Below are 26890 nucleotides of genomic sequence, written 5' to 3'. Positions count from 1 at the left end.
TACTCGACCCATACTTGACTTGTGAGATCGGTCACTTCTGCGTCATGCAGGAGAGGTTTGAAATGGTTTCTTTGGCCACCGAGTAATAAACCGCTTGCAGTGACAGGCGGTGACTTAACTGTATCTTGATCTCCGTTCTTCTCATCTGAACTCTAGGTTGCTGTGTTGACCATTAAACATTGCTGCTGCCCTGCTGCTTTCGTAGCATGTGTGTTGTAGCCTGTGAGCCTATAGCTAGCTCTCTGACTTCTTTAAAACTGCTCTTTTGCAGTTAATATGTTATTTCAATGAGTTAATGATTCTTCCCAGTCCTCTGAAATTGTAGCGTTCGTTGCCTAACCACAAGTGGTCGTTCTCCCGTAAGCCGTGTTTGATTCCATTGTGTTGTAATCGAAAGCCAGAAGAAGCAAAATATTGTGCAGCTCATTTTTAACATAACTCAGATTTTTACATAAAAGGGGGCACTGTCTTTGTAGGCAGCTTTTTAAATGTTAAGGAATTTATAATTTTAATAGACAGTAGTTTAATATGTTGTCTTCAGTCTTTGGGGGAAAATGTTCTCCTGCTCAGAATATTATTCAGATAATTTAACTTTGTTTCTAGTAAGAAATTAACGTAGTGTAAACTGTGCTCAACTGTGGAAGGATTGTCCACTTCTGCTTCCGTACAAGTCACACGCTCGCACTGGGGGTTTCTGAGTGAATCCCATCTATCTCTACCGCAGCTTTGGTATCCTTTTTTTTTTTTTTTTTAAGAGGACCAGTTCTGTCAAGGTGCAACACATTCACTTCAAATCTCAGCTTCTCTGTTTCTTCTTACTATTTTTTTGTTAATGTTCATTCCTGATTCTGTTAGAGAAACAAGTTCTGCATAATCCCTCTCAATCCCTTTCCAAAAACCTATTTTGAATCTCTGAAGGCTGACATCTGCTAAGTAACTAATGTCCTGTCGGAGCATTTGCCTTAATACTTGCATCACTGACTTCTACCTGCCCTGTCTGCTCTTACTAGTCGAGCGTACATGCACTATGAATTTTAGATTGAATTTAGTCTTATTCTTATGTATTCTCTGCTGTGCGCATGGAGGAATTGGCTTGTGATAGGCCCCCAGGGCTTTCTTGACGCTCTTAATAAATGTTTGCAACTTTATGTTAGAAAATAAACTGTAATATTACATAATCCTTGTAGGCCCATCTGTGCAGTCAGTAAAGAAAATAGCTTCTGCTCAAGTCTTAGGGCTTGTTTCTTTGAGGACTGTAGGATTCAGGCCAATGCTGACTGTTCGGATCTCCTTGGTTACCTTCGACTAGTTGTTTGCTGTGGCTCCATCAACACTCTCTGTTTTCAGATAGTAAGAAAACAAAAGCCTTCATAATTTCATAGCAGCGAATAGATGGAGACCATTCAGTGTTCTGATGTTAAGCCAGTGAAATGGAGGAGAAAATCAAAATAGAGTTTTGCTGCACAAACATGTTAACTAAGTCCCCCAGAATGTAATTCACTAAAAGACAGAAAAGCTTGTGCAACTGATTTTAAAATGAAGAAGAAATACACATGTAAATTATAAATGCAAACGATGAAAAAAGGAGTGGGATGAGGCCTTGTCCTTTCACCCCTTTCAGAAGCAGGGTGCTTTCGCAGGGCTGAAGGGTACGTGTTACATTATAAACAAAGCTGTACCACAGTGCTTTTCCAGAAGAGGAACTTTGTCATAAATCGTGCTTAGCAGCAAAATTTAATTTCTTTTTACTGTCTCTTTAGGTTTGGGGATTTGGGAGGGTTTTTTGCTTTTGTGCCATGTAGTAATGAAATGCTGGTATCAATAAAATGTGCCATTTTACTAAAGGCAGAGATGAAGCAAACCTCCGCAAGCCGCCAGCTGAGACTCGTGAATCAGTGTTTCACCACTGACCTTTTTGTGCCTCTTATTTCCATTCCAGTTCTTGAGATCTGATGATTAACCCAATGAAGTAATGTTTAATCATTTAACCTCCTTTGCCTGTATTGCAGCAGTCACAGGAAATCTATTTCCAAACCTAAAAAACAAATCATCTTTGATAGGGACATAGTGAGCAAAAGTATCCTGAAGTGTTGTAGAAAGTGAATCACATTGGCTGAGAGTCGAGTCCAGTCTAAATACTTTAATTTTGGGGGAATATGTTTTGCCTGTAAGTAGCTGAACTTTTATGTCTTTTTTTTTTAAAGCTGTAAGTTTTGAAAGTTGTTTTATTTCAAACACTTAGAATAGAGAAAAGATTGTTCCCTATGCAGGCTTTATAAGAGAAAGATTGTGTTGTGAAATAGGTAAAAGTTGTGAAACTGATTGTATTCTCTGAGAAATGAAACTTTTAAGGGTTTTTTTGTTATTGCAGATGTCTCAAAGATTTGACGAACGAAATTTAAGGAAGCAACCAAATATCAGCATTTCTGAGCTTGGTTTCATTAAAGTAAATGTGAAGGCTGCGAATATATAACTTTATTGCAACCTTAATCTACATATTGCTATGTAAATTATTTCTAGCTGTGATTATATTAAGACATAGAATACAGGTGAAAAAAAATATCTCTTTTAATTTATTAGAAGGCTTAAAGGAAGAAAGTTTAGAAGTTCTTGACTGAAACTTTAAGAAATATGGCTGTATTTTCCATGGAATATTTCATAATGGATAGTGAATGGTTAAAAAAAAAATAATAAATATATATAAAATCAAGTAACAAGGTAAGAAAAAATACCCCAATATTTTTAGAGACAAACTTTTGTTATGTTTTTCAGTGTTTTCATTGTTGTTTTTTAAATAAAAAAAAAATGTATGCTTTTAGCTGGAGGAAAAAAAAATAGTTCTAAGGGTAAATTTTGCAGCAGGCTAGAAATTTGGTGAGGAAAACTTTCTTTTCAAGAATCTCAGGGGAGAATAAGGCACTGTACTTAAAGTAGGCTAACACAGTCTTAAACTATATATAATTATAATGGTATATATTTTAAAACTAGTTTTGCTGCAAGTGCTATTTTATAGATCATTTGCTAGAGAGTTTGTTTCCAATTCCAGCTTGTGAACATTAAACAACAGAATATTAGCAATACAGTCTTTAAGATAATGTAAAAATAAGTTAAAATTTCAGTAGAAACTATTTCCATTGAAAGGTCCACTTCATGGACCTGTTTGAATAATTGGATTATAGTGTTTTATTTTAAAACGAGATTTATAGAGCTGTGTAAAATTCTTGGTTGGCTTATAAAAGTGCAAATATTGTTATAAACCCATGAGAATTGTGAAATGGTGAGCAAAATAGGAACTGAAAGTATCAGGGTCACATTCAACTCTGCTACAGAGTACAGGGGGAGGCATCTTATGAAATTCCTATAGAGAAGGCACTATTTTTTCAGTTCACCTTTTCGAAGGAAAAATTCTGCTGCTAAAAGGGCAATTTCAGTAAATCTATTGCTTTTAAATTAATAGTAGAGGAACTCTTAAAAATGTATTTCTACTTTTGTGTTTAGTTAAGGAATAAGAATACCTCTAATTCCCTTACTGTGCTATGTTTTATTTCCTATATTGATAGCTGTGTAATCACACTGTTTAAATAAACTTGCTTCTTTACAGTTCATGTCCTAAATCCTCAGTGGAACTGGACATGTGTTTTGGGGGGTAAAGGAGACCATATTAGCACTCGTATATTAACTTGTTTCATATTTGTTTAGTTACTTGGAAATAATTTTTGAGGGAATTTCAGAAAGAACTGCCCTCTATTGTGCAAGATCTTTGGACTCAGTTCACTGGTAAATTGTCATGTTTTGTTATGAATAACAATTTGTGTCAAAATGCACTCTTGTAGTTCAAAAGCATGAAAAATCATGCTTTATCTATCATACAGGTATATTCTAGACTTGTTCCTACTAAAACAAGTTCAGTGCTTGGTTTCAGCCTCGCTGGGAATAAGATTTAGTCACTCAGGCATACTGTATGTATCCTGGAAGATGAACAGAAAAATATCAGGAACAAGTTTTCAACATAGAATAAATATTTCACCTATTCTGTTTTGCAATGAGACATGCAGGAGCAGGATCATGAAATCCTGAGGTTTCACTCCTGTATAAAGTTAGCAAATTGGTCCTTTTTATGATATTCTAAATGTTTTATATGTTCCTGTCTTTAAAAAGACCCATTTTAAGGTATAGGAAATCTCACTTATTTGTTTTTTGTTTGTTTTTTTTTTTAAGTTGTAGTATTTGGTTCTTGTAATATGGTGTATAATAAACAGAATTTTTCTGATTTCTGTAAGAATTGATATCTTTTCTTTGTGAAATTGTTACACTTCTCTGTATTACAATACTTTAAAAATAAAAGTTACTACTTGGAAAGGAATGTAAAAACGTAGTAAATGGCCTTACCACAAATTGTTTATCTGATATAAATGATTATGTCAATTCTGTAGTTTAGAATTTAAATATCATACAAGAATTTTGTTAAGTAATTGGAGTTCACTTACGTTGTTATGTAGTATGGGACTTTTCAGCAAAATTGTAACAAAGTTAAGACTGCATAAACTGAGTTATGTTGGATCATCTTGAAGTTATCTTTTAGTGTGGAATTTAGAATTTTATTGATTATTGATAAAGGTATTTCCTTGTGAAATCTATTGTAGAGAAAACCTAGGTTTAGCTTAATTTGATGAAGATCCTGGGTTTGAGAGCAGAGATCCCAGGATATTGCTATATTGCAGCTTTGCCTTTTTGGAAAGTACCTTTTTATCATTGTATGAGATCTGAAGGAATTAATTCCCTTTGCCTGAGGGGTAAGGTAGTAGCAGCATCAGTAATTCAAAGGTGTGAGGAGAAAAGTACTAGAAAAAACTTTTTCAAACTGGAGTGAATTTAGCACTACTACTTGCAGAGTTTTGAAGAACCAAGTTTTTAAGGAAAAATAAACTGACTATGTGAGAGCCATCAAATTTTTACATTGAGCATTTTGAATTTCTCCCTCCTCCCTCAAGCCCTAGGGTTTCAAGTATGCCTTTCTGTTTTAAAAATTCTCCCCAATTGCTGATTAGAAAATCCCAAAGCATGGAGTTAAGATTTGAGATACTGCAATCATACGAGCTTTAAAGCATATCCATTTTGGTTTTGCCTTTTTAATGACTTTGTTTTCTTGTTTGCAGGATTTTGCTTCCCGGGCTAAACTGGCTGTCCAGAACCTGGTGCAGAAAGTTGGGTTCTTCGGCATTTTGGCCTGTGCTTCAGTAAGTTCATTTCTATTGCAGAGAGATTTGTAATCACTCATTGCAGGCTGAATATATTGCAGTGAAATCAGCACTCTAAACTGTAGCTTGGTCTTGTTTGGGTGCACTTGGATCTGCCTGCCTTGTCCACTGGGTCTGGGTTCTCCAGAGTGCCCAGGGGAATGAGGTGGCAGGGGAATTGGAAGTGCAATAGCATGGAGAAACTTCAGCCCTAGATTAGTACCAAACACACTTGAGTAAAAGCAGAGCTAACAATTATTATTCCTTCTCCAAAGCATACTGTTGTAGTTCTAGACGCTAGTTCTCTTTGAAAAATAATGAGTTTGAAATAGTACCGTTTCCTTTTTAAGCTATCAGGAAAGAACTAATCAGCAAGCAACCCCTGGAGTTCCTGGGGTGTTTTTTTCCAAAAGATAGTGATTAATTCAGCTTGGCATGGTAAAACTTGATAAAAGACAGAACGATCACTATAAGGCCCAGAAGGTTCATCACCTTCAGCAAGACTTGCAAGAGATTGAACTAAGACATTCTTAAAAACTAGGTTTCTGTTACAGAACATGCTTCCTGCATTGGGTGGTTGAGGCCTCGTCTTCCCTGGCAGAGGCATGTTGCACTCAGCATGCTGCTGTGTTAGGGGGCAGTTGGCAGCTCAGATTGTGCCCCTCACTCCACTGACAGTGATCCTGTCGTGATTTTCTGACCCAGGTTATTAGACAGATTTTTGACATTTTTAGACCCTAGGATATACATAGATTGAAGAGCAGGCAAATCCTGTAAAATCCTGATAAGGATTTCTATCCGTAGAAATTCTTCTGACTCAGGGGATATCTTTGGGTCGTTGTGTCACTAGGAGCCAGAGGGAGCCCAAAGGATGGAAACCAGTTTCAGAGTTAAAGCTAAAAGGAATACAAACTGTTTGTAGCTCTTTCTCCCTAAGCAAGAGTTGATCCAAGCATGCTACTGGTGGTATTTTAGTGTTTAAAGTAGACCAAACGCTCGTGTGGAGTCAGAAAGTACTGAACCATTTGAGGTTTAAATCTCTCCCTGAAGGTTAATGAAAAGCAGTAGGAATGATGAAGCTTACTTCTCTCCGACACACACAAATACACAGAAATCTGACTGCAGCAGAGGGGGGAGCTGTGGATCCCCAGTGATCCCATTCTTCCGGACTAACCACAGCCATTCGGCAGCTGCTGAGGGATTGAGCCCACTCTTTGCCTAGCACCTGCCAGTTCCCTGCCTTGTAGACAGGACAATGTTACCCGTTTCTCAAATGTAAGTAACCTGTGTGAGCTGGAAAGATTAGTGACTATGGTCCCTGACATACAGCTTTTGTTTACCAGGCTTTTGAACTGTCCTCGTGCTTGGAGTGGAGCCCTAGGTTCCTGAGCTCTTTAAATCCTTCCACCCTGTAAGCTCGCAGCCTGCTTCGGCCCTGGCTCTGACTCACTTTTCTCCAGTCACCACCTGGTGAGGCATCGCTGCCCAGGCTAGCTTGTCTGTCTGGTTTCGTGAGAGCAGCCTCTTGTAGGTGGCAGGGACGAGCCGCTGGAGCTGGACGTGGAGAGTAGGTGGAGAACGTGAGGGAAGAGTTGGTAAACATGAGAGGCGATGTGTACTCTCCTCGTAGTTCCTGCCCAGGAAGACTTAACCATTTGCTTAACTTCTTACCTGCTTGGTGCACTGTTTTTAAACGTGGTGTGAGCAGCTTCCTCTGCTCGTGCAGGCTGCCCTGGGCTGGATGGGGACGGGAGATCGCGAATGCAGCGGGTGCTCCTGGGGATTTGTACCCGTCCTGTGTTTGCAGAATAATCACAAAGCAGCAGCGAAGCGTGGGAGAGGCAATGAATGAATATAGGATTCAAACCCATCCCCCTGCTCCCAGAACTGCCCTTTTACTTTTGAATTTAAAACTGTATTTTGGCTGGAAGTATTTTCAGGCAGGGAGGGAAGGAGACTGTGAAGTGCTAACAAATGTCCTAGCTACAGGCGGTTGTAGCGTTTCGAAGCTGTTCCTTGACAGGCAGAGAACCACCATTAAACTGAATTTAAGCCATGGCAAATTTATCCAGTGAAATTAACTGTGTGTAGTGTTGTATAACTGTATAAAAGCCAGGCGTTTTCCCGAGCCTAATTCCCTCGTAAAGGCGGCTCTGGGCCGGGAAGAGGATGGCTGCGACTAGCCCTGCACAAGAGCCTGGCGGTGACGAGGCACCGTTTGCTCTCCTGTCGTTGTGGGCATCTGGCACCTCTCAGTAATGTCTGTGTGATTATTTTTTTTTTTTTCTTTTTAATTTATTTTACCTGCTAATGTATGTTTACATCTTACCTGGACGTGTTAAATAATTTTTTTTACAGCAATATGTTTAATCTGTTTGTGATACCTGCAGTTCCCCCTAGCTAAAGCATATTGCCCCCTCTACAGTGAAATGAATACAGTAATTAAAATATACTGTTACTTTACCTAAATAAATAAATAAATAAATAAGACCTGCTTAATACCTAGAGCAGACTTGGCTCAGAAGAGCAGTTATCTGGCTGCGGCGTAAGTAAATCATTGACTCACCTTCTACGCCCAAGACAGCTGCCAGCGGTAAAGAGTCATTTTAGCTGCAGCGGGGCATGTTTAGAGACCGTTTCAGGGCATGATTAGAGACCGTTTCAGATTTCTTCCTATGCAGGTGGTGGTGTGGGTGCTCATAAATTTGAACTACTAGTCTGTAACAGTTAAGCATAACCCGCATAAGCATTCTCACAGATTTCAGATTTCCATTCAGTTGCAAAGGATTTTTTCTTTTTCTTTTTCTTTTTTTTTTTTTTTTTTTTTTGTTAAGTGCTCTTTAAATATCTACACTGTGTATTTGTTTGGGTAGCAAAACAACACAAATAACTCTGGATGTTAGCAGGGTAGCATACTGCTATTCTAAATTAAATACACCCCATGTGTTTACCCAGACAGTCTGCCCTGGACTGCATGCGAAGTGTGCAAGGTTGGAATTCTGATACTTTCTTGGTTTAATTTCAAAAATACTTTACCGATAGTATCACAATACCAAATGTCAAGTCAAAGGTTTAACAATAATAAAAAAAAAAATTTAATTTTAAATTAAATGCACATGCTTAATAAAATCTAATCAATGCTTTTAAACTGGATACATATGACTATAAATGCCAGGTTTTAATGCACTTTTTCAGATGGAAATCTTTGGGAATCGTTCTGAACACTGGCTTTCAGGAGCAATGTGCTTGTCAGTGAGAAAATTTGATAAATCACTCAAAATGGCTTTACTGTGGTTTCTGTGCATTTCACATGGAAAACTTCTTTTTGTCAGCTTTTTTATAATCCGGCTAAGGAGGGACCATCAGAATGGAATTGTCTGGGACACTGTCTAGCAGAATCCCTGAGATTTAAGTTATGTGGTGTAACACTAACATTTTTGTAGGTATTGAGACACAAGATCAAGTTTTTGGATCAAGTTGAATAAGGGGAAAACGTTCATTTTTCAAAGTCTGTAACGATCCTATTTGTTTCTGGGTTAAATGCTCCAATTCATGAACTTCTTTCCCTTGCGTTTCCTAGATTCCAAACCCACTGTTTGACCTGGCCGGCATAACATGCGGACACTTCCTGGTTCCCTTCTGGACCTTCTTTGGTGCGACCCTGATTGGGAAGGCAGTAATTAAAATGCACATCCAGGCAAGTAGATGCCTCCATCGTGGCGTGGGGGCTTCTTTCGTAGAGGCCTCTTGCACGGCGGTACCTCATAGTGAATTCTGGAGTCTCCCTTCCTGACCTGCAGTAATGGAAATTAATTTGGTGCAAAGGATTTACAATAAAGGATCTGCTAGGCTTCTTATGCTCAAAACTTAGGCAACTGAATAATTTATGGCAACAAGCTAATGAGCTCGCTGCCTACACCACTCAGGAAATTGGTGGTTAGCCAAGTTATTTACCTACGGTTTTTACCAGACTGAAAGGACTTCATACTAATAATGAACTTGCCTTTTTGGTAACAAATACTCATTTCAAAGAGCATTACAACTAGTCTTTACCAGCTAAGCAGTACTTTTTAATGTTCTCTTTTTATCTCAGTTTAATGCGTAAAGAAAATCCCAGTCCTTTCAGGTCCTGCTTTTTGCAGAAAGCAGTCTGAGGGTATGTTGGAGGGTGGATTGACCATAATTTTTGAGCATGGTTAGTAATTTTAGGGGTAGTTGATCCAGGATATTTTAAGTGGGCCTGATTTCAGTGAGGGCCTGTTCAGTTTTTGTAGCTAACTTAAAGCCTTCAGGATGCTCTGAATTTGACAATCAGAATTTCAGGTTGCTTTCAAAAATGTTGAGTCTCACTTTTAAAATGTGTCACTATTTTGTCCGACACAGGATGAAGGACTGATTCCCTGGGGATTGTTTACTGGTGGCAGTGTCTTTAGATAGTGCTATATCATGAACTGTATCACTTGATTTGTATTAATTAGAACCAGTGTTCTCAGCTGGGGCTTCCCCCCCTCCCCCCAGCGTCTCCATAGTGCTGGTGCAGTGCCTGTAGCTGCGCTGCTTGGAAATGTTTGCTGTCACTACATTAAAATAGCAGGAGCTAGCAGAAGTGTAAGATTACTCTTCTAGTACTCTCCTCAAACTCCTTGAAAATCTCTTCCTTCTGTCCTAAATAGAAAACTTCAATCTTCAACGCTTTTTATGCCCATTTTTTTGTAAATAGTTATTTTACTTTGCACAATGTTGAAACGAAAGATGAATGGCTCTGAAAATTGTTTCATGTACTGTGATAAGACTACTTTTTCTTCACACTTAATCTTGAACACTTCTGCTTTTAAATAAGTGTAAAGTTAGAATTTGGTCTGGCAATGTAGAAAAGACTCAAGTGAAATAGTACTTGTGTAATATTCCCTTTATTATTTTATTTGCCTTGTTTAGCTAGGAGAATGTTTGCTATGTAATTTATAGTGCTCTACACTCAGATGTAATGTAAGCAACAAATATTTCCTGGTGTCTTGTACAGCTGGTAAATCATTTCATTTTGTAATGTTTAGCTATGAGAATTTTGTTTTCGGTGATGTTTTACTTCCGGCATATAGTTGTGCAATAGCCTTGATTTTTTTGTAGTGATCTTGGTGTAATTGGGAATTTAGGAAATGTAACAGTCGTGGAAAAGACTTTTAATGAAATCTTTCTTTAGACAGGAAGCCAGTGACTCTGATGTAGTGGCCATCCTGGAGCTGCTTTTAACTGGCCTCTTCCTCTGGACCACAAAATCGTTTTGTGTAGTTCTAGTCACATCCCTTATTCCCAGACTAGTGAATGCTCTTCTCATTAGGTCATGTTTAAATTGATTTAAGGAGACTATGGGAACTGTGTGTGTGTACACACGGTCTTGGTCACTCTTTGCAAATGAACAAGCTATCAAATGTGACAAAAGACCTAGCAAAAGCTATTTTAATAAAACTTTAATGCATTTTATAAGTGAAATGAGTGTAAGATTACAGGCATTTGCATTTTATGCAAAATCACTCATGTTAGAATTCTCTTATATTAAAATTACTCTGTTTCAAGTAATCTACTGCATTAGAGCAATAATAATAAGTGATAATAATTAAGTGATAATTTTTTTTGAACAGATAGATACTCAAAGGCTCTTATTTTGTTCTTTAAATATTTCTTTGTTACGTTTCTCTCTGGAGCACATAAACTAGCGGCTAAAAGATTCATTACTTTCACTGTTGTGATCTTTAAGTACATGTGCTTATGTGTAAGGGGATGTGAATTTTTCTGCAGAGTGATGACTGTTTTTCCATTAAAACATTGTTGATGGAGTAAAGTGACCTTGAGCTTCTGGGAATTTAAGTTTGGGGAGGATGCAAATGGTTAGTAACATAAGCTGCAAAAACATTGCAAGAAATGAAATCTATGAGGAAATAGAGTAACAGAGTAAACAGCTTTCCCCTGTTCTGCTGCTTCTTGAAAATAGTATTGAAAAAAAATAAGGACTTTGAAAGAAAAGTGGAGGGAAAACTATCTGTAAGTGCAGGAGAATCTGTTTAATTGGAAAGGAACGTAAGTTGTCGTACTCCATTGTCTTTGCTTCCCTTTTGATCAAACATTTCTCTAACTGATGTTTTCCTTCCGACAGAAACTTTTCGTTATTATAACATTCAGCAAACATATAGTGGAGCAGATGGTGTCCCTAATCGGGTGAGTAACTCTAACGCATTAATATCTTCGCTCATTAAGTGGAAAAATACTGGAGGAGTCAAATCAGATGTGCTGAAAATTGTGCTTTACTTTTAAGTGCAAGCTTTTACCAACAGCTAATTTGCAACTTCATTCCTCGCCTCAAAGGCTTGGAGTACTTCAAGAAACATAATAGCACTGAAGGTCAGATGGCCTGAGTATATAATACCTACGTTTAGCTTTCACCCAGAAATAAGATACAACTATTCCAATTATAGACTGCAACATTTTTAGCTGCGAATAGATTGTTTTTTATTGACTTCCTTCAATGCTGCATGTGATCCCATGACAAAAAAATGAGAACTGTTGTGATTTATGCAATGTCCAAAGTGGCTGATAAATGTTTTCTATAATTTGACCTCGCACACTTAAAATATCAAATGTCTTATGAAGTATCAGAATCAAAAGCTCACTGTATAGAATGGTGTCTCCATTCTGTTAAACTTGTTTTTTAATAGGTGAGATCACAGATTTTGTGTCTAAATTGTTCCTATTTTGAGAAAGCTTGTCTTTTTTCTGGACTGAAAGGTCTTCAGCAACAGACTTTTTTTTTTTTTTTTTAGTAAAAATCTTAATTTCAAATAGAAAGTAGAGCAGAACCCAGATAACAGTTAAACAAATAAACAAACAAAAAAAGATAATTTAGATCTACGTATTTCTGTGTTGCCCCAGGGTTTGAATGAAAATTGGAAATTGATGATCAAGTGCTAGGCTTTTGCCTTGTATCTACCTGTTTGGTTGTCAAATATGTGTCATTTTAAATTCCATTGCTGATGTTACACTTCCTGCCTGGTAATTCAACAAATATGATCTCAGCGATGCTTCTTTAACCATGAAGCAATTCATGAAACTGTTTAGAGACAAAATGTACAGCTCATTAATCTTAAATGTATGCAACTAGATAGAGTCATTCAGTACTGCATAACAGAATTGTACTTAATTGTTCAAGGAACAGTCATGTACTCGGGAGGAAAAGCCGCTACCTTTTTCCTGATTAGATTCCTGTAATGTCAGGAATGCAGGTTTAAAGTTTTAAATATGATTCTCTGACATTTAAACAAAACTTTTTTTTTTATTAGATACCTAATATAGATATCCCAAGATAAAATAAATTCTAAGGTGTTTTTATTTTTCCAAGGCCTTTCGCTTGTTGTATGAGGCATATTGATAGATCCTTTGCTGCCTGAACTAAAATAGCTCAGTTCACATTAACACCAAAAAACCCACACTCCACAAGAACAGTTTCAGGACAGGAACGTCTGGAAATAACTGCTTTCGAAATATGGAAACTTGAAGTAGGAATGCTTTACAAAGGGAAAACAGTGTCAGAAAAGACCTTCTAGGGCATTTCATTAATGAAACAGATCCGGACTTTATTACTTCCTGATCTTCTGATTGGGAGTCTGGTTTGTAACAAACTTCAAAATGAATTTGTTGCTTTGAACATTTAAGGAAAAAAAAAAAAAAAAAAAAAAGGGAAAGAAAGAAAAAAAAAACCAAGTGGCTACTCGTAACAATCATTCATTAGCTTTTCTTACCACTAACATTCCAAGCAATTTACTACTTTATTTTTGATCAGTGCTGCTAGTAAGCTAGGTGTATTTCCAAAGTTTTGCTCTCCTGCAGTCTTTGAGCCAAAACTAGTAGTTTTTTCCTACTTCATCTGTCTTGGAGATAATTTTGCATCAAATTACTTAGAATGCATTCACAAGACCTCTGCTGGATTCAGACTTTATTATATGGTTGATGTCAGAGTTAAAAAATGTTCTCGGGAGACAGAAGGATTTTTGGAATGTCCCGGTAGCGTTGACTTTTCTCAAACCGTCTGCTAGCATTACCTCAGCAATTTCTTTTTAGAGTGGAGTACAGAACATGTTAAACAATAGCTTGCCTTAAAACTGTTAGTATTAAATTAAAATATGTCTGTGTTTGATGGTCAATAACTTTATTTTAATCAAATTCTGTCCCTCAATTTGACTTGCCACTTTTGTCTGGGATATTGCTTTTGCACATTAGCAAATGTCTAAGCACAATACTTTAAAGTAATGAACATATTAATATAGAGGATAATTGAAATCTAGACAGAAGATTAAGCTGAAGCATCAGAGAATTAAGGTCTCATAATATTTGATTTTCTTGGCCAAACAGGTTTTTTGGTAACTATCTGAGTCTCAAAAAATAATAGTAAAACTGATTCACCTGCAGATCTTTTTCACAGCTCAATAGTTGTTTGCTTCGATTTCCAGATGCTGCTTGCACTGCATACTAAACCTGCCATAAGCAGGTTTTCTATTATAGTTTAGAGTACTTCGATTTTACGCTTTCTTTGCCTACGTCTCCATTACAAAGAGATCCTGAAATACTCTTTCTATTAACTAAATATAAGAGGAGGAAAAGAAAAATAGATGTGACAGGAAATTGAGATGGCTGGTGTTCTCAAAAAAAAAATTTAACTGTTGGCAGTATCCAGCGTGAAACGTGCTCGGAGGGACGGGTGGTGGCAAGGCGCACGGCAGCCGGGCTGCAGGACGCCGGGGTGGCGGGAGCCCGGTCGGGGCAGCGAGGAGAAGGGACGCGGAGGGACTGAGGAAATCGAAGCCAGTGGGAGGCTTGAAACCAAAGCCGGAGAGGGTTTCAGAGGTGCTGGTGGCTCGCACGAGGCCCACAATTACCAACCTGTTCGACCAGTTAACGCTTTGGAAATTGCGTTATTGCTGTCGAAAATGCTAAAAGAGGATAATGTTTTCTCTCAGGTTGTATTACTTGCATAAGCTCTGTGTGGGAAAAAAGGGTGTATGAGACTTTCGTCTTGTTTTCCGTGACTTACAGATGAGTTTAACTTACTGGTCATCCATGTAATATGCTTAAGTGTTGGTTTTAGGCCAAAGTTAGCCCATTTAAAATGTTTAATAATCGTGTGTTGTGGGTTTTCTTCTGGCTTTCAAATCTTTCCATTTAAAATTTCTTTTTAAGCCTACAGCTGCGGGATTGTTTATGGAGTCGCACTAAGCGTATTGCTTGTGAGCACGATCGTGTTTTCTTTGAAGTGGCAGTTTCAAATGTGGATCAAGAACGGTCCCCGAGCTGCTGAAGGGAGAGTGTCGGAGCGTTCACCATCCACAGAAGCGTCTAGGTGCCTTGTTTCTGGGCAAATGTTCAGAAGGAAAATCTAGGCTTTTTTTTTTTTTTATGCTTTGTTCGATTTTTGTGCTAATGAGCTAATAAGAACTCTAGAACTTCCAGTGGAGATCTGCAAAATGCATAAGCGTGTTTGATACCACGACAGACACCTCCTGGCCCTCATCTCAGAGGCAGCAAGTGAAACGACTCCGGTGTCCTCGTGGGGGACAAATCGCACCCTCCGGGCAGAGGGATTCCCCTCGACTGCTGCTGTCTTGCAGTAATGTCGCGTAGGCTGCAGAGGGTTTGGTAAGAGACCCTGGGAGAGCTGCTCGGAGGCAGGGCGCTGGGTTTTACAGCCGAGCAGCGCCCGTAGGATCTGTCGAGTATGGCCTGGTTTTAGCAAAATGAGTGAGCGGCTGCCTGGGGCAAGCGAGGCTCTGCTAACTGGAGGAGAAGTAGAAACTGATATAGTCAGTGAGTAAATTAACTGAGTCAACAAACTAATTTGAAGTTTAAATATAAGTCAGTGATTTGCATGCTTCCACAGATTTTAAAAGTTGTCAGTACTGTGCTCTGCCGGTGAGATGCGTGAGCCCTGTTAGCGCTGTGCAAAGCCTAACTCAGACCCGAATATCTACCCCAAAATACCCATGCTTTGGAGCAGGTTCTTAATCTGGTGTTTTCTGTGGACCAAATTTTCACGGTTGTCAGCTGTGCAGGCCAGGTTGAACAAGCACACTTCTGAAAGGAAAACCTGGCTTCTGGCGCCGTGCGCTTGAGCTGGTGCCTTTACCAGCCGAGGCTGCTGCTGTTTCTTACGCTGTAATTCTTTGCTTCATGGCTTAATCTTAGCTGGTTCTTGTAAGGAGCATGATGTGCATTTTATGGGGGAAAAAAACACAAATAAACTATGGTGACTGATACAGCTAGAAATTTTGCCACTTAAAGATTGCTCCCCCCCGCCCCAAAAAAAATAGTTTGCAATGTAGGTTTAGGTTAGTAGGTAAGTCGGGCAAAGCCATTGACGGAAAGGGCTGCAGCAGCCGTCGGCTGTGCCCGCGCCAAGCGAGTCCCCGGCTGCGATTGCCGGCTCCCAGCGGAGCCCTCAGCTCGCGGCCGCGGCGCTGCGCCCCACGCGCGCCCCACGCGCACCGGCCCCCGGCAGGAGCAGGGCTCGAGCCTCTTGCAGGGGACACGGAGGCGAGTGAAGTCGGAGCAGCTTTGGTGTCAAAAAGCTTCCAGTGGGTCACAACCGAATTGTGAATGTTTACTTGCAAAAGGCTTGTAGGGTTTAACCTCTGAGCAAGCCAAGGGCTTTGGGGGTTTTTTGAAGTTGGGTACAGAAACTGTGCTGGATCTTTAATCCGCAAACAGGGGAGAGGTTTCCTTGCGAAGAGCAATGGTGAGCAGAGTTAAGAGCCAACAGTTCAAAGACATGTTGCAATTCCCATTTTTGAAAGCCTTGATTTTAGCATAACAAAATATCTGAAGGAAAAAAGCTTTGGTGGCAGCTTGGACGACATGGGTGTTGGAGCGTGGCTCCAGGTGTAAGTGTCCTCAGACGTGCAGCAATTGTAACGTACTAATAGTCAAATAAGTTTTATTATTTTTTGAACTTGTAAAACCAAAGCGCATCTACTAAAGCAGCCTTTCAGCCCCCTAAACGGTTTTGCTGATCCTGGCCGTAAATCACATTTATTTGCAGCAGTTTTAGCACGCTGCACGCGGGTAACATCCGCGTTTCCCCAAGGGCTCGGAAGCCGCGGGGCGGCGGGAGGAGTCGCGGCCGGGGGCGACGGCCGCCGCGCTTCGGGGACCGGCTGCCCCCGAGCCCGGCTGCTGCGGCGCCGCGCGGCCCCGGCTGAGTCAGGCCGGAGGCCGAGGTCCGATCTGACTCACGCGCGCAGCCGCTGGGCATTGGTCGAGCCTCAGGGAAACGGATGGTTTAAATACTGTGAGAATCTTTATCAGCACAGGAAATGACAGCTCATTAAAATACTAACCGTTAAGCCTGTTTAGATCACTGTCTGGAAAAAAATTAACCATTGCAGGTTCAGATAGCTTGTGGAGGAAAGGTGCTCTGCTCTGTGTGAACCCACTGCGCGAATCCACCAGCTTTGCAAAGTGGCCAGGGGCAAGAAAACGTTGGCATCAATTTTTTTCAAGAGTCTGTAACACTTTTCAGAGAGATCTGTGCCATGTAGGAGCAAAATTGCTAGCTCTTTTTGAGGGAGGGACAGCTAAGAAAACCAAATATAGTGACTTTTACTAAGTGCCTTATTGCTTTTGAGCTGCCAGGTGGATTTTTCTTGTGTTCTTGAAGGGGAATGTTGAAAGAAATGTGAATCCAAGGGAGAGAAACTCAAGCGTGGGAGGGCTGGCTGCTGCCTGTGCTTTCATGGGGATGGTTTTGCGTGCTTGTTGGGAAGGTGAAAGCCTTTGCTTTGACCCTGTGGCCTAGCGGTGAATAGCTTGATTCAAAAAAAAAAATAAAATAAAATAAAGGGGAGGTGCTGGAAGAGAAGAGCCCATACCAGCACGCTCCGTCCTTCAGTGCATCACATTCTTCAGTGCCACTTAATTGCCTTTTCTGTAGACAGAGATCATCTCTGGCCTTAGGCCGCGCTCGCTGCAGGGCAGCAGGATGAGATCCTCCATGCGTACGTGGTTTGTGCTCACAATGTGCACAAGGAATTTTTCCTTTTAGTCTTTTTTGGGGGAATTAACTTAAAACATTAGGTCCCTATTGCCTTTATTTTGAACTGTAGTCCAAGCACTTCCTAAAAGGATGCTTTTCCATAGCTGTACTAGCCCAAAAAGCTGAACCGTAGCAAACTGCGTGCAACACCGCTGGTCCCCAAGCCCTGCCAGACAGCTTTACTGAGCAAGGACAGATTGCGTGCGCTTGGTAGCTAAGGAGGCTGACAAAATCGATCCACTGGTTAATAGTTAAACAGTCTTTCTAAGTGAATGGCTGTGAATATTAGAGAGATCATGCATAAAATGGGATTCTGACTCAATATTGCGTCACCTCTCCAACGATGGCTTTGGAGCGCCGGGCTGCTCGCACCCCGTATTCGTTATTAGGCTTCTCATTTCCCTTCAGATTTTTTTCATGATAAAACAGACTTCCATGTTTTCAGACCTTTAGTGCTTAAGGATTCTTGGTCATCGCCACTGAGGGGCTGATTTTAGCTGTGCGTAGAAGCTGCTGAGTAGAGAATAAAATGCTCAGCTGAATGCTGCTGAAGTCCTTACCTACGTTTTTAGCTTCCATCTAAATAAATGGAGCTTCAGAACTGCTTAATCAGCTGCTTAATCACTTGCTGTTTGAGATCTGTTACAAATGAGAAACTTTAATTAACACCCTATTAATGTTCCTAAATGTGGGTCTATGATGGTAACTTCAGTGTTTCTTAAAATACTTCCTAATTCTAACACTTCTCTTCTGGAAAAGCAGGCAGAAATGCACATGTTCAGAGGTGTTTATAAGATGGGAACTTCATATTCTAAATTGTGGGTCTGATCACTCTTTGCTGGCACAAAGATGCAGAACTGCAGCATTTGATACAGAACTGCACTTCAGCATTTAGCACAGTTTGTAGTCTGAGTTTCAAATGCTCATGAAACATTTGACTTCAGCAGAGGGTCAGAATATATTAAAAACTAAAAGTTTTGGTTTAAAAATGTTAACTGTTACTGAAATCTCTTGTGAATCAGAATTTCTTCAGAAACGTATGTATTTTTCTAAAAAAAAAATCATACTTTTTTTTTCCTAAAGATTATTTTAAAACTCTAGCTAGTCTCTTCAGTCTTTCCAATAAAATGCCCTGGATGGGGAGACTATGCTAGAGCGGTGCCTCGCTTCCTGGCAGAGCATCCCTGTCACTGAGTAACTGCAAAATCCACGAAGAACAACGGATAGCAACTGGGGAAATACATTTCATTGCTTAATTTGGTGGACAACTCATAGGAAATGACTTTACTTTCTTCCCCCCGGCCTCCCTTTTAATTGCCATCCTGCAGCAGCTCCCGAGACCTGCGTCTTAAGCCCCAAAGAAGGAGGGTCGGGGGGTTAGTGCGGCTGGGGGCTTGGTCTGGTGTGGCAGAGACTGCAAAGGGTGCGTGAGCTAAGCTCAAGGTCCTTTTATTCTCCTATTCTCTCGTACTCTTTCTTTGGAAGACAAGAGGCTTTATTCTCAATAGAAAATGCCAGGAATTAGTTTGAGATATTTCTACAAATAGGGTTATCTTCCGGCATCTTCCTTTGTTTAGTCGGATGTGCGACTGTGCCTGTGGTTTGCATGTCGCCTCCTGAAACTGCACTGGTCTGTTGGAGAGGTGTCTTAAAGTCACTGCGAAGCGGCGCCGAGTTATGATGCAGATCTAGTCCTTCCGCCTCGGGACCTGCGCCTGGCTCGCGGCGGCAACCCTTGAAATTTCAGTCTGAAGTCTCCCCCGCTCCCCCTTTGATAACAGCAGGGTTAGTGAGTTGAATTTCCCTGCCCATGTTTGGGGGATACATCTTGTTTGTAAATAAATAAAATTAAAACTTTTTTTTTTAATGTAAGACTTCTAAGACTTTTAGATCTGGAGTATGCAATAAGGTGATTTTTCCCTTTGGCTAGTTGGTGATAAAAGCATCAGCTGGTGGATTAAATGACTGAACTTTTTTGAAAGACAACAAGAACTAACCAAAACTGACCCCTACAAGGAGATGATGACTTTATTTTTATACTGTAGATGCATGTAGAATTCTATGTTCTGTGTGTTACTGTGCTACATTTTATTTCTAATGCACTTGAAAGTATACACTTTTTTAGTATTAAAGTCTTCACTAATGTGCAGAGTATTGCAGGCTTTTAGAGACCAAGGTCCTTGCATTCAGGATCTTACAGGTCTTCAAAACCAGCTTTAATAGAATGAATGCTGAGCACTTAAATCCTTAAGTCATGCTTACAAAGTAAAAAAACCCACATATTTTTAGTGAGAAAATGTTGAAATACAGAGGTGATGCACTAGGATCTCTTGAAGCCGTCTGAGCTTGGTTTTCATGTCTTGTTCGGCTGTTTAATGTTACTTGGGCACTGACTTAGTTCAGTTTTCCGGGAAAAACATGGAGGAATTTGACCAACCGTCCTGTTAATCATTCATCTCTCATCATTTAAATATTCCTAATTTCGTATTCATGCAAAGGTGTAAAAGTAAAGTATTACCCCTCAGTGGCTTTCTTAGGCTTCCAGATGCCATTTGAAAAAGAAAAGATACCCCAAAACGTACTTGTTTTTAAAACCGTGACTCGTACTGATCAGCGAGTTATTAGGAGACTTTTTACCACAAGCAGAGTCAGATTCTTACGGGAGCGTTCGGAAAAGCTGGGAATCGCTTGTAGAGGTTGACCTGCTCATTTGTAAAATATGTAATTGATGTGCTTTAGTGTTGGTGCTTATTTTGGTGAAATTTTACCAGTTCAGGCAAAAAATTTTTACTCACCCGTTTGTATCATCGTTTGAATCATGAGGAGGGAAACTTTTTCTTTTTTTGGCTTGTGAACATGTTCAGAAAAAAACTATTTGCTCTTGTCTCGTGAAGGAAAGAGAAAGAGATTTAAGTGAGCTACGTTTTCTTCAATCTGTGCGTTTTCTCATTTTCTTAAGCTTTAAATATTAGCTGTTCTTTCTGAACTCAGCTTTAACCAGGAAAAGGGGATGTCATGTCAAAAAGGGGAGATTGAGGAAACTAATGTTAGAGATCTAGTCCTCCCGGAAGGAAGATGATCCTCCCTATAGTAATAGTGTAAAGATTCAAAATCGTAGCAATTTTTGTAGTACGCGCTTAGATAACTTTTTTTTCATATTGAAGACCATCCTAATTTTTCAAAGCAGAAAGCCCCAGCATCTCAGTTTTTGAAAATAAGGTGGGATTTGTCAGCGACGGCAAGTTTTCCGTGGCTCGCGGGGTGAGTGCCGGGGTGAGAGCCCGGGAGCGCTGGGCGCTGCCGTTCTCCGCAGCGCTTTTGCTAGCCGAGATTTTTGTCCGGGTACCAGTTCGGCGGTTTTTTGAAGATGCCCCGAGGCTTTCCGCCCCTCCCCGCGGAGATCCTGCGCGCTGAGAGCCCGCAGCGAAGGGTGGGCAGGGGGCTCGCGGCCCCCCCAGCCCGCCGCGAGCTCCGGGACGCCGAGGCGGGGCGCGGCGGCGGCCGCGGGCGCTGCGCGGAGCGCGGAGCGGGGTGCGCGGAGCGCGGAGCGGCCCGGGCGGGGCTCGCGGCGCCGCCCCCCCCCCCCCCCCCCCGCTCTTTTGGGGCAGGGATGACGCACGGCTTGGCCTAATAAGGACTTAGTCCGCGAAAGGGGCCGGCTCCGCCGGGGGGACGGGGCCGAGTCACCGCGCGAGCAGTTTCTTTTTTAACTCGGGGATGACACAAGCACAAGTCATTTCCTTATTAATCGGTTCAAACCAGTTCTTACAGGAACCGCTGGTGATAAATGTGGGGCTTCGGAGAAGTCATTCATTTTATTCGCAGCGCTGCAGCAGTGCACAGCCGCAGCTGGCGGCTCTCGGCTTTAAGGAAATGCTGCAGCTCACAGCTTCTTCCCCTGCTGCCCCTAGTCTGTCATCACTGATCTGCTCTGATTTTTTTTTTTTTTTTTTTTTTTTTTTTTTGCTTTTAAACTGATTTTTTTTCCCGGAGGATCGGGGGAAATATATGTCCGTTCCAGAAGTGTCAGATGAAAAGTTAAAATATACTTTATTACATAGTTATCTATTTTCCTAAGTAGCAATGCCCTTCTGAGCTGTAGCTCAATCTGAACTTTGTTCTGTTTGGGTCAAAGTGGTAAGTTTAAAAAAAAAAAATTTTTTTTGTTTTTGTTTTCCTCCTCTATTTTGTCTTGTTCTCTGGGATGAACTTTGCATCAGTGCTATTCCAAGTATAGGTCCTTCTCTTCAGAAGCCATTTCAAGAATACTTGGAAGCTCAGCGGATAAAACTTCACCACAAGCCCGACAGTGGCGTACCCCAGGTAAGTCGCTTCCCTGCCTCCTCCCCGTCACCTCTGCCCTGTTCTTGCTCTCCTTTGGCTTGTCAGTTTTGCTGATTTAACTCAGGATCCCAGTTTCCAAAGATTTGCAGTGGCCCAGGGAAGAGTTAAAAAAACTCATTTTAAAGCAGCTGGGAATTAAAAATAATACTGTAATTGTGTGCAACTGGACTGAGACCTCTTGGAGAGTGAAGGAAACAATAAACCAAGACCAGTGTCTGGTCTTGAATCTGTATTAGCATGCCTGCTTTGAAAAAGAAATTTAAGCAGTAAAGGCTGCATTTACATGTGAAATGATAAAGAACCGCTTGCAGCATCGATACTTCAGAAGGCAGTAGGATGTGGAGCTTAATGGCCAACAAGAGAAACAAAATCACAAGCCTTTAATGTTCAAAAAGAAAAGCAAAATACAGTGTTTGGAGAAGGTACAAAGAAGCAGAGGTATGCTTTCATACCAAGTACTAAAAAAAACAAAAAAACTTTTTGATGGGGAGGGGGAGAGAGCATTTTTGTAGTTTCAGCATGAGAGATCTTAGGACACTAAGGCATTTTTTAATAAAATCAATGTAACTCTCACTAACACTTCTCATTTATTATTTGTAGTATTAGAAATGTTTCTTTGCTCATTTCTTACCAGAAAAGAAACTAAATTAGGGAGGATCAGGCTGGAATAACTAGATATGCACATGCATTTTAAGCAGATTGAAGTAATTTTTGTGCAGTGCATTGCTGCCCTCCTTTGACAAAAAACAACAGTTAAGTGTAGCCTTAGAAAAATACTCAAAATGGGGCTGCCGAGGTCATCACATTAACTTCCAGTGACAAAAGAGGAATCAGATACTAATTGGAAGATAACACAGTATACGCAGTTTAGGAGGGGGGGAAAATGTTAGCCAATGACCTTGTTGTTTTCTTTGGACTGAAGGTGACAGGGAATGCCAGTGAGGGGTTGCTAACTCTGGACCCTGTGAATTGTGAGCAAAGACGAAACAACACTGGGAATAATAAATCACTTCCCTAGCAGGCAGGAATGAGCAAGGAGTCATCATCTGCCCTGCAGTGCATTTGGCAACCCCTCCTGTATTGTCTTTCAAGGGACTAAAGTCAGCTTTACAGAGATACCTGCAGGAATCCTGTCAGCTTGCACTTGGTTCCTGGTTTTAATTTGATAAATCACACAATCCAGAATGGCTAGGCTCTTCCCCTTCACCTGTGAAATGGAGAATTCTCCTTTGCACTGTCCACTAATTTTCATTTTCCTCCTTATTTTGTTTTGTCTTTGTTTCTTCAGGGGGAAAACTGGCTATCATGGATGTTTGAAAAACTGGTGATTGTCATGGTTTGTTATTTTATCTTATCTATAATCAACTCCATGGCCCAAAGCTATGCCAAACGACTGCAACAGAAGATGTACTCTGAAGAAAAAACCAAATGAGCTTGGAAAAAACCCTTGGAATGGGCTTTAGCAGACATGAAAAATGACATGTCTTTCCATATGTTTAAAAATCAACATTATTCCAAACTGGGGAAAACTTTTTAACATCAATTTTCAACTATAACATTTTGATTTTCATTTGAAAGTAATTTGGCTGTTAGAGCAGACCTTTCATTGACAAACTTATAAATGTTAAGGTAAGGTATAAATGCTTTACTCATCTGAGTTGTATTATATGGGATGGGCAGTGTGATGTTAAACTGTTGTTTAACACGACTGTTGTTCATCCAGATTACTTCTAAAACTGATGATTTAATACTTAGCTGTATTCCAATTCCTGATTTAACTTTCAGACTGGCCTAAAGGTAACTTTTTATTTTTTGAAGGGTGGCTGTTCTGCTTTTTCCATAACTTTCAAGACCATCAAAATGTATACAAATGAACGCAGGTTGGGTAGAAACTCTTGCATGTCCGTCATGGTAACGCTGTTCCATCTGACCTCTCCAGTGTGCCATTGCATTGCACGTGCTCTCAGTTGGAAAAGCCACCCTTTGAAACTTCGCAATGATGTTGGCAGAGATAATTGATGTCAAAATGCTGAAGCTGACATTTTTTATTCTGTATATTTAGAATGAAGTCAAGATAAAACTTTATAAAGTCATCTTTGATCATTCCAGAATTTCTCGTGTCAGTCTTTTTAAGCTGTTTCTTCTCCTCTCCACCTTTGTATACTCAGTTTCTTTAGTTTCTTTAAGCCTTAATCCTGTGAATTGCATGCTTTACGCATCCTTCCTGCACAAATGGTGCTGAAGTCCTTTGTTCCTTTTATTCCCCCCCCTTTCCTTCTTAAGAACTTCTTGCTTAGCAGAAGGAAGTAGAAAGCATGTAACTTGGCACCTTGCAGTATGGCTCAGTGGTTAAAAAAGGCAAGTTAAATAGCAAGCTATATTTGTTAACATAAATTCTTCTGAGATGTTTGTCACTGATCACAGCACCATGAGTGATGCAGGAAAAGAAAGGGGGGAAGGAGAGTAAAGTTTTTAACTGAAAACAGATTTGATGTAAAACCTAACAATGGCATTTAAGAACGGCTTTAGAGAGCCTTAAACTTACGGTTTAAAATTCAGATAGTTTTAAAACATTGTTATGAATTAATGCATGTTCTGGTTTTAATGTACACAAACATAACCAATATTAAAATGAGGCTTTTTCTCTCTTTAGTACGTAAATAACCATTCCACTTATACTGTGTATATAACATTTCTCTAATAATTTTTGAACTAGTGCTTTTGATTTTTATCCTGCAGGGAAGTAACGAGAATTAATTTGATTTTTGATTAGTGTTATCAAAAGGCTAGATCTTGCTCTTGCTTAGATTAGATTTTTCCCTGCATTAGGTTAGGGCAGATCTCAAGCAAGGTGTGAGAATATGTATTGTGTTCAATCCTGCCTGAATGTCCTCTTGTGTCGCCAACCGTCGTGACATCTTCATGGCTGTACCATCCTGTCGGATAGCTTATCAGACTGATGTTGACTGTTGGATCTCATGGCAACAACAGTCGGTAGGCTGTCTGACATTTTGGTATCTTTCATCTGACCGTTTCCTCATCCATCCCCAACTGTTTTCATTGAACATCAGCAGCATATAAATGTTTTTAAGTTTAGATGGAAGTGAGTTCAGAAGTCATGCAGTGCAGCAGTCTGCATCTTTAAGATTTCCTCCCAGGTGTGTGTGAGGTTTGTAATGTTTACTTTGTAAGCTTCATATATAACTTTAAACTGACAATGTTACAGAATGAATAGGGAGAGTTTTAATGTGGACTTCTCACAAAGGAGCTGCTAGTGATTAATTATCAAAAACTCCTGAGTGCTGAAAGGTAGTACAAGATGCTTAAAAGCACATAGGCCATTTATTTGCCATGTGTACTTTTAAAACATGCATAGTATTTCTTAATTCTTGGTCCTAGTAGTTTTTTTCTCCTTTTAGCCTAAGCATAGTCTTTGAAAATAATGTAGCAAGGAAGTCATTCTGAGATACGCATTCAAAAAGTCCTGGCTGTTTCTGGTATTTCAATTTTTTAGTCTACTAAAACTTTAATTTTGCACTTTCTGATAAATCACATATCAGCAGTTCATACCTGCTTGTTTTTCTTCAGGATACTTTGGATTAGTGAAACAGCTGTTTGCTATTTCCTCATTTTTAATGGCAGGGGTTTTCCCTCCCCTTTAAATCTTCTATTCATTTTAGGCACACTTTACACAACTCTTGTAGTGTCGTAAGGCTTTTCATGACAATAAATGAAACTTGTGCCACATTGAGGTCTCCGTACGCTATCAGAGTGAAGTGAGGGGATTGTGTAATAATAATAAAAACCCCTTGTCCTAGAGCTTGTTCCAGTAAAATACATCTTTCTAAATGCTTTAATGTTCTCCTTATAATTGTCATCTTGCATAGTGAAGAATTGCTAGGTAAACTGAAAGCTTTCCCTGACTTGTATTTAAATATATGTTTACATGCACGTAGCAAGAAATATATATATTGATTATACTGCAAGTTGTATGTGTCCATTCTCAAAGCTATGCCATTATTTTGAAGCCTTCTAAAATTATTTAAAGAAGGGACTGGTCATTCTACTTGCTTCTACCTGAACAGCCACTGGAAGATGATCTGATAAGACCTGGTAAAAGGTGGTAATAAAAAGAAATGAAGGTTGTGCAAACCTAATGAGATTTGCAAATGAATAGTTTTATGTTTGCTTAAATAAACCAACAAACGACTGTTTCCCGGTGTTTATTTCAGCTGATTATTTCCATTTCTGTATATTGAGCTTGGTGGTTAAATGGTGAAATCTGTTGTCCCAAACACTCTACAGTGAGTGTGAACCTAGAGGATTCATTTGCAATTGCATTTGTTAGCTTCCAAAGGAAGATCCAAAGCTTTTAACATTTCATCTGGAAACATGTTTTGTTGCCTTAAAATCTGAAGCTTCCTTTTCTTTGTATGTATTTCAGGTTACATATTGGAAGCAGTCAATCCTCTAGTTGAAACTGAGTTAGTGAGAACTCCAAAATGAACTCTGTTACAAGAGCAGCAACCTTAGCATGTATCATAATATTTTACCTGATTTTTTTCTTTAAGTTTAGACATTGAGTAAAATAGCATGATTCCCCCTTTCCTCCCCCCCCCTTAGAATTTCAAAAAATAGTATAGGAGTAAATAGCAACCCTTGTAAAAATAACTAATCTTTAGTTAAACAGATAATCAAAGATGACAACTTTGAGGTCCTGTAGAATTATTAGTCTCCTAATTGTTCATGGAACATGGCTAAATTTCTGTTTTTCTGTATGCTCCACAGATAGGAAATAAAGCAGAAAGTTGGCTGTATTATCAACCTAATAATTTAAACAACTACATCAGAGCTGAGGTCAGATGGGGTTATAGCTGATCCTCCTCTTTCATTCTCTGCTTGCTTCCTGCTTGACCTGTGAATCGGGTCGTATCAACAAAGTACTTCGAAGGCCAGCGAGATGGGAGCACGCTGGCCCGACAGCCCTGATCTACGTGATCGGGGCGAGCATTCAATTGATTTAAGCAAAGCCAAAAAGTTCAGGCTCGTTTGTGCTAAGCCAGACCACTAGGCAGACACGGGCAGTGTCAGACTGAATCTTCGGTTCCCCGAAACGCATGGAAAATGGCAGGAGCGCTCCTGCTCCTCGGCCCTGCTCGTAGTTTCTTATCTGCAGTCCCAATGTCAGGCTGTCCTTAAAGCAGCTCCCTCTGAAATTATGCAGCCTGCCTGTGCATGC

The 26890-nt window shown here is 40.0% G+C and overlaps 1 protein-coding gene across 7 annotated transcripts in view; it reads left to right on the top strand.

Annotated features, from left to right (window-relative positions):
- VMP1 (vacuole membrane protein 1) overlaps positions 1-23762 on the top strand; it is a 68291-nt gene extending 44529 nt beyond the window's left edge. For 5 of the 7 annotated variants that reach the window (XM_062592263.1, XM_062592262.1, XM_062592265.1 and 2 more), the window contains 6 exons: positions 5157-5237; positions 8818-8934; positions 11386-11447; positions 21528-21630; positions 22940-22975; positions 23470-23762. In XM_062592263.1, the coding sequence (XP_062448247.1) occupies positions 5157-5237; positions 8818-8934; positions 11386-11447; positions 21528-21630; positions 22940-22975; positions 23470-23670 (600 nt within the window). In that variant the 3' untranslated portion in view covers positions 23671-23762. Of the gene's footprint in view, positions 1-5156; positions 5238-8817; positions 8935-11385; positions 11448-21527; positions 21631-22939 lie in introns of all 7 variants that reach the window. The other 2 variants (XR_009960395.1, XM_062592267.1) reach the window with 2 other exon arrangements.
- Positions 23763-26890: the final 3128 nt, after the last annotated feature.

Source organism: Rhea pennata, chromosome 20 (genome assembly GCF_028389875.1).
Source record: "Rhea pennata isolate bPtePen1 chromosome 20, bPtePen1.pri, whole genome shotgun sequence".
NCBI classification, from domain to species: domain Eukaryota; kingdom Metazoa; phylum Chordata; class Aves; order Rheiformes; family Rheidae; genus Rhea; species Rhea pennata.
This window is presented reverse-complemented; position numbering and strand designations above follow the sequence as displayed.